The sequence below is a fragment of the Anabrus simplex genome, chromosome 8, assembly GCF_040414725.1.
Source record: "Anabrus simplex isolate iqAnaSimp1 chromosome 8, ASM4041472v1, whole genome shotgun sequence".
NCBI lineage: Eukaryota > Metazoa > Arthropoda > Insecta > Orthoptera > Tettigoniidae > Anabrus > Anabrus simplex.
Window position 1 is genome coordinate 181,576,336 of NC_090272.1, and position 17,470 is coordinate 181,593,805.

Genomic DNA, 17,470 nt, shown 5'->3' on the forward strand with positions numbered 1-17,470 from the left:
AACCGCTCATAAATACTGAAAGATCGAGGGAGCGAAATATAAATTACGGATACTGTAACTACCTACTTAGAAGTACCATGAATGGAATACAAGATCAGCTGATTTTTATTTATATTTACTTGACTACACTACACCCTTTGTTCACAACTTAGCCAACAATGCAATATTTGAATATCAGGAGCGACAATAATCAATAACAATACAACGACTGTTAACTATTACCGTGTAATCTCTTTAACTTCTTTTTAAATGGAGTTTTACAGGCGTATCGTTTTTTCTTTATGTAGTAAATTATTACCTTCGCGATAGTTTGAACGGATATACAGTATATACGAAATACCGGAGAAGTTGCTGCATAAGTTACGGTACTATTCCTTATGATAACCTACCTTTGTAAGTATAACAAACGAACCTACAGATATTTACAAATATTTTTAAAGTTAATATTATTACCTAAAGTATTTCCTAAACCTAAAATCGAAACAAGGTACACCTAGCTAGCCTACTTAACCTAGAAAACGTAATTTACTGAAGACCAACTGAATTACTTGTTACAAAATTTAAATAAATGTCACTACTCCCAATTTCTACCAACAAGCACTAAACACCACTATATAAACAGCACTAAATGAATTAGATATACACAAAATTTAGCTATTTCATTAGGTTTTCACTACTTTATCACTACAATAATGCAAGAGCTCTCTCAACAGCCAACCGTTCTCAATGGGACGCTTTTGTTGGACTTCTGTGCTAGTATGGGTTTAGCAGTTACGAATACATTCTTCAAGCATAAGGCTATTCACCGCTACACATGGGAAGCTAGGGGTACCAGATCCATAATAGACTATATCTTAACAGACTTAGAATTCAGGAAATCTGTTAGGAATGTACGAGTTTTCTGGGGATTTTTCGATGATACAGATCTCATCTGTAGTGAACTAAGTATCTCTAGGCGTAGGGTAGAGAAAGTGAAATCGAATAAGGGTAGAAAATCTCCAGGACGAGGAAATTAGACAGAAGTACATGGATATGATTAGTGAGAAGTTTCGAACAGTAGACAGTAAGCAGGTTCAAGATATAGAAAATTAATGGGTGGCATACAGGGATGCTGTAGTAGAAACAGCAAGGGAATGCCTATGAACAACTGTGTGTAAAGATGGGAGAAGGCGAACATCTTGGTGGAATGATAAAGTGAGAGCAGCCTGTAAACCTAAAAAGAAGACTTAGGGCCTATCAGAAATGGCTCCAAAGAAGGGCCGAGGCAGACAGGGATTTGTACGTAGATGAAAGAAACAGAGCGAAACAAATAGTTGTTGAATCCAAAAAAAAGTCATGGGAAGATTTTGGTAATAACCTAGAAAGGCTAGGTCAAGCAGCAGTGAAACCTTTCTGGACAGTAATAAAGAATCTTAGGAACGGAGGGAAAAAAGGAAATGAACAGTGTTTTGATTAATTCAGGTGAACTCATAATAGATCCCAGGGAATCACTGGAGAGGTGGAGGGAATATTTTGAACATCTTATCAATGTAAAAGGAAATCATCCTGGTGGTGTTTCAAACAGCCAAGCTCATGAGGAGGAGGAAAATGATGTTGGTGAAATTATGCTTGAGGAAGTGGAAAGGATGGTAAATAAACTCCATTGTCATGAGGCAGCAGGAATAGATGAAATTAGACCTGAAATGGTGAAGTATAGTGGGAAGGCAGGGATGAAATGGCTTCATAGAGTAGTAAAATTAGCGTGGAGTGTTGGTAAGGTACGGTACCTTCAGATTGGACAAAAGCAGTAATTGCACCTATCTATAAGAAAGGGAACAGGAAGGATTGCAACAACTGTCGTGGTATCTCATTGATTAGTATACCAGGCAAAGTATTCACCGGCATCTTGGAAGGGAGGGTGCGATCAGTCGTTGAGAGGAAGTTGGATGAAAACCAGTGTGGTTTCAGACCACAGAGAGGCTGTCAGGATCAGATTTTCAGTATGCGCCAGGTAATTGAAAAATGCTACGAGAGGAATAGGCAGTTGTGTTTATGTTTCGTAGATCTAGAGAAAGCACATGACAGGGTACCGAGGGAAAAGATGTTCACTATACTGGGCGACTATGGAATTAAAGGTAGATTATTAAAATCAATCAAAGGCATTTATGTTGACAATTGGGCTTCAGTGAGAATTGATGGTAGAATGAGTTCTTGGTTCAGGGTACTCACAGGGGTTAGACAAGGCTGTAATCTTCCACCTTTGTTGTTCGTAGTTTACATGGATCATCTGCTGAAAGGTATAAAATGGCAGGGAGGGATTCACTTAGGTGGAAATGTAGTAAGCAGTTTGGCCTATGCTGACGACTTGGTCTTAATGACAGATTGTGCCGAAAACCTGCAGTGTAATATCTTGGAGCTTGAAAATAGGTGCAATGAGTATGGTATGAAAATTAGCCTCTCGAAGACTAAATTGATGTCAGTAGGTAAGAAATTCAACAGAATTGAATGTCGGATTGGTGATACAAAGCTAGAACAGGTCGATAATTTCAAGCATTTAGGTTGTGTGTTCTCCCAGGATGGTAATATAGTAAGTGAGATTGAATCAAGGTGTAGTAAAGCTAATGCAGTGAGCTCTCAGTTGCGATCAACAGTATTCTGTAAGAAGGAAGTCAGCTCCCAGACGAAACTATCTTTACATCGATCGTTTTTCAGACCAACTTTGCTTTACGGGAGCGAAAACTCAGGATATCTTATTCATAAGTTAGAAGTAACAGACATGAAAGTAGCAAGAATGATTGCTGGTACAATCAGGGGGGAACAATGACAAGAGTGTACTCGGACTGAGGAGATAAAGGGTAATTTAGGAATGAACTCGAGGGATGAAGCTGTACGCATAAACCGGCTTCGGTGATGGGGTCATGTGTGGCAAATGGAGGAGGATAGGTTACCTAGGAGAATAATGGACTCTTCTATGGAGGGTAAGAGAAGTAGAGGTAGACCAAGAAGACGATGATGGTTAGACTCAGTTTCTAACGATTTAATGATAAGAGGTATAGAACTAAATGAGGCCACAACACTAGTTGTGAATCGAGGATTGTGGCGACGTTTAGTAAATTCACAGAGGCTTGCAGACTAAATGCTGAAAGGCATAACAGTCTGTAATGATTATGTATGTATGTTTGTACTCAATGACAAAACTGGTTTATATGTATTACTACAGTCATATTAAATATTTGGATTTTTTCTATTGGATTTTATCTCTATGAATCTTTTATAAATCTCAGTACAGCATGCACATTAGCATTTGAGGCCTGTAAGTTGCTCAATAATCATCATCGTTGAGCAACTCCAGTTTCCCAGGTGTGGTATACGAGCCCCTTCCATTTTGTTCTGTCCATGAACCATTTTTCGTTCACAATCCACTCCCATTTCTGACCTCTCTCCTCTACATCCTTTTTCACTAAGTCTGTCCATTTTTCTCTAGGTCTGCCCACTGTTGTCTTTCTCCTGATTTCTCTTTCATACTCCTTTCCTGTTGGCACTCATTCTTTTCACATGACCAAACCACTTCAGTCTTGCCTTTTGGATCTTCTGGAGTATGGAGTCTTCTCGTACTTAGTCTTCTCTGACTTTTTCATTCCTGATTTTGTCCCTCCTGGTCTTCTGGATCATTGTGCGTAGGAACTTCATTTCTGCTGCTTGGAGTTTTGAGTTGTCCTTTCTTGTTAATGTAGCGGTTTCCAGCCCTGTGTGAGGATAGGGGTGTAGTATGATTTATACAGTGTCATCTTGGTTTTGAGTGGTACTTGTTTATCCCATTAGTAGCTGTCTTACTTGGAGGTAAAAATGTATTGCTTTGCTGATTCGACTATTTACTTCATCTTTAACCAAGTTATCCTTGGACATTATAATACCCAAGTAATTAAAGTACTTAAAAGTACTTAAGTACATTGTCCAGCTTAGTGTATTTAGCATGATTTCTGGCTGATTGTCACCCTTCTGTACCTTCAACACCACCATTTTAGCCTTGTTGATGTTTAATCCATATCTCTCAAACTTCTGACTCCACCCCTGCAGTCTCTCTTCTACATCTTTCTCTGAGTTACCCCAAATCACTACATCATCTGCAAATGCAAAAGCTTTTAAGTCTTGTTGCCCCTTTTCTTTTAGCGCCTTTAATATGGTATCCATTACAATGATAAATAATAGGGACGACAAAGCACTACCTTGTTGTACTCCTCTTTTTGTCTCAAACCAGTCTGACAGTCCAGAACCGACTTGTACACAGCTTCTGGTTTTCTCGTAAAGCACCTTAATTTTTGAAATTAGAGTGTCTCGAACTTCGAGCTTTCTCAGGCACTCCCAGATAAGCTCCCTTGGTATGCTGTCATAGGCCTTTTTGATGTCAAGGAACAGTAGTTATAAAGGCTTATCTTTTTCCCAATGTTTTTCCATTAGCATCCTGACAGCAAATATAAGATCTGTTGTTGATCTTCCAGGCCTAAAGCCATATTGTTCCTCTTCTAAAAGTGGTTCTACAATTTCTCGCTGTCTATTCTCTATAATTTTTTCCAGAATTTTTAGTCCATGAGAGAGTAGTGATGCCACGGTAGTTGGTACATTTCCTTCTGCTGCCTTTCTTAAAGAGAGGTACAATTATACCTTTCTTCCAGTCTTCTGGGATGGTATTTTTCCGCCATACTACGTTTAGGAGTCTATATAGCCATTGGATTGCTGGGGTTCCTCCTGCTCTTAACATGTCCACACTTAACTCATCTATTCCTGCAGCTTTCCCTTTCTTCATACTTTTAAGGCTTTTCTCTATCTCCAACCATGTGATTGGTGACTCCATATTTTTACTGGGCTCTTTACTTTTTTCCAGATTCTTCTCTGTTTTGAATTACATTTGATGCCTCTCCATTCAGGAGCTTGTCAAAGAAGGTCTTGAATTCTCTCCTGATTCCATCTTCCTCTCGTACTACTGATCCACTGCCCTGCTCTATTACCTTTATGTCTTCTCAAACTCATTCCATTTTTTCTCTTTCTCTTCTCTTACTATCCTTTTAGCTGTAAGTTTTTTTGCCCTGTGGAGTTCCTGTAGTTTAGTTATTTCTTGGCCACCTGGATCTTGTGCATCTCTTTGCTTTTCTTTGTCTAGCATCTTTTTTGCCCAATTTCTCTCTTTTTTAGCCAATCTGACTCAGTCATTCCACCAAGGTGTCTCTTTTTCTTTCATGGTCGATCCTGTTACTCCACACAGGTCTTTAGCTTCACCCACCAAAGTATCCTTAAAAATTTTCCATTCTTCTTCTACTGTATTCATTTCCCCTTTTGTAAGTGTCTCTGTATCCTTATTTTATATTCTTCCTTCAGCTTGATTTCTTCTAATTTCCAAGACTTCACTTTTAAGTTTTCTTTTTTCTTTTCTTCGAGGTTGTGTTAGCCACGTGATTTATGTCTGCAATCAATAATCTATGATCACTGTCCATACTCTCACTGGGGATAACTTTGACATCAGTTACATATTTTCCTCCTCCTTTGTTAGTGATGATGTAGTCGATGAGAGACTTATGTTTTCCATCCCAGCTATATCTTGTTATCTTGTGGCTGTCTTGTTTTTGGAAGAAGGTATTTCTTCTGCACAAATCAAGCAGTTGTTCGCCTTCTGCATTTCTGTTCCCAAACCCATGTGGGCCAATGATTTCCTCATAACCAACTCTGTCTGTCCCAACTTGTGCAATTAAGTCCCCAATGATGATGACATTTTCTTCATCAATTATATCTTCTAGATCTTGACAGAATTGTTCCTTCTCTTGAGCACAACACCAAACCTGTGGTGCATATACCTGCACTACTGTGTAATTTGTGGACTCCAGCTGCATAGATAATTTATTGATCCTTTATTCTTAAAAGATACTTTGGTAATGGCGTTCATGTCTTTTGTTATCAGGAGAGCTACACCATGGGTCGCTATATTTCTAGAAAATAGAACTCAGAGAATTAGAGTAGGCGAAGCTTTATCTGACCCTGTAATCATTAAGAGGGGAATTCCTCAAGGCAGTATTATTGGACCTCTGTTTTCTTATATATATCAATGATATGTGTAAAGAAGTGGAATCAGAGATAAGGCTGTTTGCAGATGATGTTATTCTGTACTGAGTAATAAATAAGTTAAAAGATTGAGAGTGGCTGCAGGGTGACCTCGATAGTGTTGTGAGATAGACGGTGGGCAATGGTATGGTAGTTTTTCTAGAAATGTTCTTGTTTCTCCATATAGGATACAATTGAACAAAAACACCATTCACTTTCCTAATATGACTCTTAATGTCTTCTTCTGCTCCTCCAGTCGTAGTAACTATACTCCCAAAATATGTGAAGGAGTCTACTTGTTCTACCTCTTTATCATCTATAGACAGTTTAACATCAATCTTGGAATTGACCCTCATCTCCTTGGTCTTATTAATATTTATTTTAAGTCCAACACCCTCTGCCTCCTCCTTCAACCGCTTAATCTTCTCTTCCATATCTCTGAACCGTTGAGTCAGTAGGCAGATGTCATCTGTAAAAACAAGGTCTTCTAACCTATCTTGTAAGCCCCACTGGATCCCCCTTTTCAGACCTCGATGTCTCCTAAGCACGCTATCCAACACAAGTAGGAAAAGCATCGGAGAAAGAATACAGCCCTGTCGAACTCCCGAGGTAATATCTATTGGTTCAGTAAGATCTCCCGTATGCAGAACCTGTCATTTAAAACTCTCGTACATATCCTTTATAATATTCAGAATCTTTTGTGGTATACCATATTCTTCAAGTGTTCGCCACATAACTCTTCTTTTTACAGAGTCGAAGGCCTTCTCAAAATCAATGAAAGTCAAGTAGAGGGTGTTCTGCCATTCTGCATTTTGTTCCAAGATGTTTCTCAGAGTGTTTATGAGATCGACACAGCTACGGTGTTTACGAAAACCAGCCTGTTCCCTTCTAAGGCGCAATTCCACAACATCCTTCACCCACTCTAAAATAATCCTTGAAAGCACCTTACTTGATACCGACAGCAGTGTAATTCCCCTCGAATTATCACACTTAGTAATATCCCCTTTCTTTGGTATCTTAACAATCAGGCCTTTCTTCCATTCAGTTCGTAGCTTTTCTTCATTCTAGATCAGGCTCGGCCAACTGGCTGACGTGTGATGTGAAAGAGACCGTGTGACGTCGGAGAGACCATGTGACGTAAGAGCGCAGAAGGTAGGGAGCCACTGTCGTAGACTGGAGACGAAGAGACAACCTCGCTTTGTAGTAAACACGTGAAGTGCCATACATGCTGATGGCTACGGCTTTTATAGATGCTTTTCACAAAAAGCCACACAAATCCTTCTTATTTAAAAATTTATCTCTTAGTTCTCTATCACACTGTAAATCTAATAACTCTAACTGTAGGTCTACATCAACGTTATCTGTAACAACTGAAAATGGTGTGGTTAAAAGTTGAATATAAGTTTCCAGACACTCCAAATTGTTAAATCTAGGATCAAATTCAAAAAAAAGTTTTTTTTATGATTTTGACATACCTATCACTATCCTCAGCCGAATGGTGTTAGTGGTACAGTACATAAGTATGGACGAACCGGGCACATCACGGTGCGAGAAGCTATCTACGCCTCCGATATTTTTATCTTTATGGGAAGATCTATATTTATTCGTTGATTGCTACATCTAAATATTTAGTTTGTAGAAAAGAGCTACAGTATGTAAAAATATATAATTTACAACGCCACTACAGTTTGTATCACGCTGCAGATTATGATCAATATCAAGGCGAGGAAAGGGTATGTGTAATTACAGAACTAAGAGGTAAATTAAATAACCATGTCGAGCATTCGATCAGTGAGTCAGCAGTTTGACTGAGTTGTAAAATTTCATATTTAATTGCAAAGAAACTTAAACCGTTCAGTGGTGGTGAATTCGTAAAGGAATGTTTAATTCTAGCAGGTGAGGGGTTTTGTCTAAATATCATTCAAGAGTTCGAAGCTACCACCTTGTCCGCGCACACAGTGTCGACAAAAATTCAAGACCTATCTGATGATGTCCACCTACAATTATTAGAACTGACAAAAAGCTTCCGGGCATACTCCTTAGCAATTGACGTGGACACAGATATTTCTGACACGGCCCAGCTAGCCGTTTTTATACGAGGGGTTGATAAAAACTTTACAATTTGGGAGGAAATACTGGATTTAGTGCCTATGAAGAATACCACGAAAGGCATCGACATTTTCAACTGCATTGTAAGTGTTGTTGAAAATGCTTCTTTGCCATGGAACAAACTAGTTTCAATAGCAACAGATGGTGCACCTTCTATGTTAGGGCGCAATTCTGGAGTAGTTGGACTCATTATATTAAAAAAAGGTTTCCCCGATTGCATAGGTTTGCAGCGAGAATGTTGAGTATTTTTGGTTCCACGTATGCCTGTGAACGAATCTTTTCTATTTTAAATCAACAAAACCAAAACATTGAAGCCAGTTGTCAGATCACGATTTGAAGTGTGCTCTTAAACTTAGTGTTTCCTCAATCATTAACTCCAAATATTCCAAAACTAGTAAACGAAACAAGACTACAAGGAAACCCACGAGTGGCAACTAAGTATCGATATCATGAGATAAAACGTATGTTTTGAGCTTACAGATTACTCTGTGTACTATTTTGTTGTAAAACTGTGCTGTTTGTCACTATTAGCACTATTTTCTTACATTGGGTGATATTGTAAAACACAGCCATTTTGTGTTCAATATCAGTTCCGAAGATTCACCGGAAAAAGCTAGTTTAGTTTGTATATGTAGAAATAAAGTTGCTTTATAACTTTTATGTTAATTCATAACAAAGTTACGTTACAATAAATTATGTGGAGAGAAATATGTACAACACATAACCGCATTGTACTACCTGCAGCCCTTGGGCCTCCCCCCGCCCCTCTGGCCTTCACCTTTCAGTTACAGTACTAAGTACTTCGTTTCGCTGCCCGAGCAGAGTGTGTGACGTGTTACCTGACATCACACGTACACGCAGTTGGCTGACCCTGTTCTAGATCCTTTCCAACAGGGGGTGCAATAATTTTGCCGAGGTCTCAATATCTGCTTTAAGTATTTCTGGCGCGATATTATCCATACCGGGTGCTTTTCCGGTTCTTATCTGTTTCAAGGCCTTCTCTATTTCTGAACAGGTTGGAGGATATAAATTTATTCTTGGGTCACTATCTACTGGTTCCATTTGTTGGTTACCATTCTGTTCTGTATCTCTATTGAGCAACGCTGAGAAATGTTCCTTCCATCTCTGTAGCTGTTCTTCCCGGGTGGTCAGTAGTTCACCTCTCTTGTTTTTAACGGGGTTTATTCCTGATAAATCCTCTCCTTGACAGTTTCTTTGTGATACTATACATTCCTTAGCATCTCCCCTTGCTGATGCCTCTCCTGCCATTCGTGCTTGTTCATCTACCCACTGTATATGATCTTTTCTTACGCTTTTCTTCACAGTCTTATCAGCTTCCACATATTCCTTTTGTGCTGCGGCTTTCTGTTGTCTTGTTTTACACATATTAATCTTTGCCTTAACTAGCTTTCTAGCCTCTATTTTTTTCTAAGTATCATCAGACATACATTCCTTCTTGAGATAATTGTGAAATCCACGCACCTTCCCACTAACATCTAAATATATGTCCTTGACTTTCTTCCATGATAATTCAACATCCATCATAAGTTCTGGTTCAACAGCAAAAACTTCAAAGCGGTTTCTTAATTCTATCTGGAATTCTTTCCTTTTACTTTCATCTTGCAATTTACCTGAATCAAATTTCTTGTTTTGCCTTTCAAATTTCCTTCCAGTTGCCACAATTTTCATTCTAAACTCTGCAACTACCAGGTGATGATCACTTCCAATATCTGCCCCTCTTTTATTTCTAACATCAGTCAGTCAGTGATCTTCTAAACTTTCTACTTATGGCGATGAGGTCTATCTGGTTTTCTGTAACCTGATCTGGCGACACCTATGTAATCTTATGGCATCGTTTATTAGGGAATAAAGTGCCACCCACTACCAAATTATGGTTAGCACAGAAATCAATGAAAAGCTCCCCATTTTCGTTACAGTCACCAACTCCATGTACTCCCATAATTTGTTCCAGTCCCTCATTGTTAGAACCAACCTTTGCATTTAAATCCCCCATCACAATAATAATATCTCTTTCCCACTTTCTTAATAGTCTCATTTAGCTGGCAGTAGAATTCTTCCTTTTTTTTTTTTTCAATATTTAACATTTCTGTGGGAGCATAACACTGGATCACAGTCACATTGCGAACCCGAGTCTGGAATCAAGCTGTCATCAGTCTTTCTGAGATGGGTTTCCAATCAAGGAGGCTCTTCTTTGCAGTTTCATTCAATAGCAATCCTACACCTTCTCTATGTTCTGCATCCTGCCCCATTTTACCCAGAATACAGGAATGTGCACCTATTAAGAGTCTGTATTTCTCCGAAGTCTGGCCACCGTACTTCACTTAATCCAAGGATATCCAGCATGTATTCCTCCATCACTTTAGCCACCTGCTTCAATTTACTGCTCTCTCTCAGGGTTCTGACATTCCAAAAACATATTCTCGTTTTCTGTTTCATACCAAAAGTCGCCAACTTATTATCCATCTGGTTGTGTTTCACTTTGGTTTCTTTAATAGGTTATATTTAAGGCTGTGCGTGATGGTCCCTTAGTGGAGGAAATGCCACTGGAATCCATCAGGTAGCATCTGTGCTTCATGTAAGGAGCGGCTACCAACGGCATCTGTTCTCCATGTTACGGGCGGCTGAGTCTACACCAATGAAGGCAAGGGGAAACCACACTGGTATAAATTCCTAGGAAATCACTATGGTGAGAAATCAAAAAGAAACTGCCCCTAGTCCCGGGCAGCCCTTAAGTGGGCGAGGGGTGCTAAGAATCTCCCGGCTCAAATTACTGAATTCCGCAATAAGAATGGGGACTTGGAGCGTCAGAAGTCTCTATGCAGCTGGCAAGCTTGACAATCTTATCAAGGAAATTGTTAGATTAAGAACACCATTAATGGGAATTAGTGAAGTTCGCTGGCCTGGTGCAGCTAAATGTCATCGTGATTGTACCGGGAGGTACACCCCAACGCCGCACATTTAAATCTAGCGCCTAAATGAACTCCTCTATTGGTGAAACTGAAACTACACCAACTTAGAAATTTACTCAGAAGATGTCACCACTAAAATATGATGTAATTTTGTTATTGTGCAGTTTCCTAACTTGTGTGTATTTCTACTTGTTTTGTTTGTCATTCATCAAGAAGTTTGGACATTCTCCCATAGATGACACTACCAAAAAACTATGATCATGCACCCTGGTGCGAGGCATAAGAACTTATAATTCAAAGAAATTTTGTATTCATAAGTTTTTTTTTGCTGATTGATGTTCATTTATTTTTGGGTTGGCAATATTTCCTTTTTATTTCCGCCAGTATTGAATCTAGCCAATCCCTAATTTCTGTACTGTAATTAATTTTCTACCAATCACAGTTTTCTTCTTTTCTTCTATTTTGGGTGTAACTTTTAAACTGACCAATAAACATGAGAGGGGGTGGCTAGCTTAATCTTGAATGGTCTCGAAATTTCCCAGAGGGTTTTTGAACTGTGGCTTTTCACGCCTCTTGGCCAATTGATCGTCATCTTACTGTGTGTGTGTGAGTGTGTGTGTGTCAAAGCGGGAGGCTGGCGGCCTCTTTCATCAGCTGCTAGAACTTCTACAAGGTAATGGCCACATAACATCTTTCTTTCTTGCTAACTCCACAGTTTAACCCAAGGGAAAGGTCCAAATCATTAACTATGTAACCTACTTTTCTAAAAGTGTGACTTCTGCCAGTTAATGTAATAACTTCATAAAATCTTTAACTGTAAATCGGGGATAGGGCTTGATGTACCCTCTCGAGCTCCCCTTATTCTTGCTTTCAGGTGCCATGTTTTTGTAACCTGTCGTTTCTTCAATGTATTAAAGTTATTTCCATCCGTGCTACCTCAGTAGTTTGGGAATAGCCCCTGTTTCATTGGCCAAGCGCCCTATAGGTTTTAAATTTTTGGAGCTCAGTCATCGCCTCCATTCAAATTGTACTCGGGCCGTTTATTTAACCTGTTCTTTTTCACTAAGGCCCTGTAGGTTGGGTACTAGATACCTCTGTGTAATAAGATTTCTATTTGTAAATAGTGCCTTGTAAGGCCAGAGATTATTAGATTTTCATGCTATGTTGCCTTGAGTAGGCTTGGAAAACTGAGAGTACGTTAGCTCTTTTTCACCTGTTGTAAAAGTGCCTCTGGGAGGCCTGATATTGTAACTTAGGGAGCAAGTGCTCCATGTATTAGGGGATTTCTGCCCTTGTATAAATTTGTGCTCTTTTGTAAATTTGAGCTAAGAGCTCAGGAAAAGTAAAGCGAGGGCTTGAAGCCCATGATCTGTTAAAACCACTAATCTTGGTTTTTTCCCAATCTTGTTTAATGTTTGCTACTTGTATCTGTAAAAATTGTTAAATTTTGTGTTCTGAAAATATACCTTCAATTTAAGTTTTAAATTCAATTTTTGATGTAGTTAGAACCATTCAGCCTGGCACCTTCTTTCACCTCTGCGTTCCACGGGTAACCCCAGAACAGTGATGATGGTACATTCTATTACTTTGGTAGTGAAGATAATGATAAAGATCATAGAAATGGAGTCGGAATCTTTATAAATTCTGAACTTTCGTAGTATGTCGGCAACTTTGAACCAGTTTCTGACTGAATCATGTTATTACAACTTTTATGCTCACCTTTTAATGTAAACATCTTGCAGATATATGCACCAACAGCGGACAAAAAGTATGATGACGAAGTGGAAACATTCTACGAACAACTTGGAACTGTTCTTAAAGACCTGAAGAAGGATGAAATAACTGTCATAACGGGTGATTTCAACGCCGTAATTGGTCAAGGGCATCGTTCCGACTTGGTAGGCGAATTTGGGCTTGGTAAATGCAATGACCGGGGAGAAAAGCTGTACGAATTTTGTGTAGAACATCAAATGGTTCTCACCAATACATGGTTCAAACTTCCAAAACGTCGTTTATACACATGGGAAACTGCTAAAGATGATCCTCAGAATCCTGACTCAACAAGGAACCAAATTGATTACATTCTGATAAATAAGTGTTTCAGAAATTCTATCAGAAAAGTCGCAGCATATCCAGGTGCAGATATTTCCTCGGATCATAATCCATTGATAGCTAATGTAAGAGTTCGTCTGAAAATCATGAAGAATAAGCCTAGAAGAAAGGTACTAAATACCCCGTAATCTACAAAATTATGAAACTCGGCAGAAAATTGCTCAGGATTTGAATAGGCATTTCAAAGAAATCAATACCAGTAACTGTTAAACAGCAAATGATTTGTGGAATCAGTTTAAAAGTCGGGTTGAGGTACTTCTTCAAAACAAAGATCAAAAATACATCCAATGAAGAAAAAAGAAATGGACGACAGATGATATCCTTGAGCTAATGGAACAACGAAGATTAGTCAAAGATGATGCAGAGGAATACAAAAAATTACAGCACCACATAAGGAGAGAAATACATGATGTGGAAGAGAACTGGATGAAAGAACAATGTGTGGAAATGGAAATCTTTCAGTCTAAACATGATCTGTTCAATATACTTTGAAAATTAAAGGAAATAGCTGGCATGTACAGAAAACATAACCTATCTGTACTGGTTGATGCCACAGACAGGCCTATTATTAATGAAGAAGTAGTTTTAAATACTTGGGAAAATTATCTGATCGAACTTTTCTGTGTTCAGAGAGGTGAGGAAACTAATCAGCGAGCTAATTGTGAAGGCCCTGACGTTCTTAAATCAGAAGTGCTATATGCTGTGAAAGTTTCAAAAAACAAGAAATCACCAGGTCCAGATAACATCCCTGTAGAACTTCTTAAAATGATTGATGAAGACAATATCCAATTCCTGGTAAAGTTGTTCAATATTATATATAATACTGGAGACATCCCATCTGACTGGCTGTTATCTACATTCATCACGTTGCCAAAGAAGCAAAGGTCATGTAAGTGTAATGATTATAGGCTAATAAGCCTCATGAGCCATACACTTAAAGTATGCCTTCGTGTAATACATAACAGAATCAAGACTAAGCGTGAACAGGACCTCCAGAAACACAGTTTGGGTTCAGAAATTCTTTTGGTACAAGGGAAGCATTGTTTGCGCTTAATATCGTAATTCAGAACAGTCTAGATCAACAGCAAGATGTGTTTGCTTGTTTCATTGATTTTGAAATGGCATTTGACAGAGTACAACATCCAAAACTTGTAGAAGTCCTAAAGAATATAGGAGTTACAGCAAAGATATCTGCATTATTGAAAATCTTTACTGGAATCAAAAGGCCGTTGTCCGAATCGGAAATCAAACGAAAACGAGTTAGCCATCCAAAGAGGAGTTAGACAAGGTTGTGTTTTATCTCCATTGTTATTCAACCTTTACTCGGATAAAATTTTCAAAACAGCTTTAGAAAATCAACAATGTGGAATAAAAGTAAATGGTAGCATAATTAACAACATAAGATATGCGGGTGATACAGTCATCTTGTGTTATAATTTTGAAGGTCTCCAACTCCCGCTCAATAATACTAGTGCAGTAAGTGAGGATATGGGACTGAAAATAAATGTAAACAAGACCAAGTTCATGATCTTCAGTAGACGTGCCAATACTGAGGCAATCTTAAAACTAAACAACCGACAGATTGAGATAGTAACCACTTTTAAATATCCAGGTGCCATTATCACTGAACAATTTGATCCTGAGAAAGAAGTGAAGCAGAGGATAGCAGTAGCACAAAGAATATTTACAAAAATGAAATCTTTCTTTTGCAATGACTACTTTAATTCAAAACTTAGACAGAGGATGGTCAAGTGCTATATATGGTGAGGAAACATGGACTCTCAAGAACATATCAGTGAAACGCTTGGAAGCCTTTGAAATGTGGATCCACCGTAGGATGCTCAGGATTTTGTGGGTTGCATGACTAACGAACCAAGAAGTACTCAGAAGGGCAAGAGCAAGTCGGGAACTCGTTCAAACATTAAAACACCGGAAGATCTCTTACCTTGGCCACATCCTTAGAAATGACCATTACCTCATCTTACAGCGGATTGTACAAGGCAAAATACAGGGTCGAAGAGGTGTCGGGAGTAGGCGAACATCATGGCTTGGAAACATCAAAGAATGGACTGGAATTCACAGTGTTGAAAGACTTTTCCACCTAGCAAGAGATCGTACTGCATTCGCCACAGTGATCGCCAACGTCAGGGGGGCCTGGTATGGTATTGTGAAGAAGAAGAAGAAGATTGTTATTTAATCTGAGACTGCAGATCATCTCGAGAAGCTGCTGAATGGTATGGACCAAGTCTTGGGTAAGGAGTACAAGATGAAAATAAGTAAGTCCAAAATGAAAGTAATGGAGTGCAGTTGAACGAAGGCAGCTGATGCAGGAAATATTAAATTAGGAAATGCAGTCTTAAAGGAAGTAGATGAATATTGTTACTTGGGTAGTAAAATAACTAACGATGGCAGAAGTAAGGAGGACATAAAATGCAGATTAGCACAAGCCAGGAAGAGCTTTCTTAAGAAAAGAAATTTGCTCATTTCAAATATTGATATAGAAATTAGAAAGATGTTTTTGAAGACTTTCGTGTGGAGCATGGCATTGTATGGAAGTGAAACATGGACGATAACTAGCTCAGACAGAAAGAGAATAGAAGCTTTTGAAATTTGGTGTTACAGAAGAATGCTGAAGGTGAGATGCATAGATCGAATCATGAATGAAGAGATACTGAATCGAATTGGTGAGAGGAGATCGATTTGGCTAAATTTGATGAGAAGAAGAGATAGAATGATAGGACACATCTTAAGACACCCAGGACTTGTTCAGTTGGTTTTTGAAGGAAGTGTAGGTGGTAAGAACGGTAGGGTTAGACCAAGGTATGAATATGACAAGCAGATATAGGATGTAGCAAATAGAAATGAAAAAGGTTAGCTCAGGATAGGGTGGCATGGAGGGCTGCATCAAACAAGTCGATGGACTGATGACTCAAACACAATGCTGTGCTTTCCGACTTAGAGGTCCTCAACCTCGCTACAACCTTACATTTCATCAACTTCATCATGTTGCACATGTTTTTATATTTTCTTCTTCATTGTGTGTTGTATTGAATAGGATGACTTAATAAATCTTCTTCCTTTGTAAAGGTATTACCTGCGACTGGTATAATCCTTATTGACAGGCTTGCCTTACTTTCACTTCTCCTCCAAGTCCAGTTACCCCGCACAGCAGCTGCATGCAGACAGCTAGATTTGAACACAAGGCTACTGGTCACAGAACACACGGCGACTGTTTCTTGGTTCGACTACAAAGACAATCCAGTAATTCACACTGTCAAGTACAGTGAGCTACTTATTACTGACAATCAAACAGTAACAGTTCAGTGGCAGTTAACACTGCTCCAATTCTACTCACATCACCGTTTCGCACACAGACTCCAAAGCAGTCTCTTCACAGTATTCTGTTCCATACGTGATAATACTCTGACTCAGCCACTGACACTGACGGCAGCCAGCACTTCTACAGCTTTGTTCAGTCCAGCTACTCACTCGACCCTCTGCAACAACAACTCCACGTTCAGACTTCGGTGGGACACTGCCCGAGCCCAGCCACCGAACTCCAAAACTCCCCCCAACACACTGTCTCCAACTCTGACTATTTGCAACTAGCCTCCTTTTTATAGTTCGGGTGATGAGTACCGGAATAATCACGATGTGGCTATAGACAGAACATTCTCATTGCACCTCCCAGAAACTCACGGGAAAACCAGAAAAAGAGAACAATACACGGAAAGGCTGGCCATGCCCTCTAGGACGCCTGAGAGTTCCCTGGTCGTCTGACTAGCTAGTCCCTTCCAGGAAGTACTGAAAGGGGCTATCACAGAGCTAGCACGTAACATTATATAGGAAAATTAGCAATCCTTTAACAGCTATAACAATAGAATTGCCGCTGCTGCCTATGTTATTTACAACATTTCTGTTCTAGATGCCTTGCTACTGCTCCAAAAGCTGCAACAAAGGGGGAGGAACCCCGAGCCAAGTCCTCATCACCTGTGAAGGAATCCCAGTCCTTCATGATGAATTTATTTTGTGGTGTAGCAGAGACTAGTCAGGTGTTTCCTTATCCTGATGTTTTATCAGCAGAACAGAGAGACACACTTGGCATGCTGTGTGTCCCCACAGCTAAGTTTTTTGAGGTTAGTACCTTTGTGAACTACAGAATTGTGGTGACTGTAAACAACACACACTTGGCCCACATATTGGAATATGAGGTGGATGAAATATTAACCAGAATTTTTACCTAGCAGCTG

At 39.2% G+C, this 17,470-nt stretch overlaps 1 protein-coding gene across 1 annotated transcript in view; it reads left to right on the plus strand.

Moving 5' to 3' along the window:
- LOC136878927 (very long-chain specific acyl-CoA dehydrogenase, mitochondrial) overlaps positions 1-17,470 on the plus strand; it is a 142,638-nt gene that overhangs the window by 10,595 nt on the left and 114,573 nt on the right. The window contains exon 2 of the mRNA XM_067152545.2: positions 17,146-17,356. Within this exon, the coding sequence (XP_067008646.2) occupies positions 17,146-17,356 (211 nt within the window). The remainder of the gene's footprint in view (positions 1-17,145; positions 17,357-17,470) is intronic.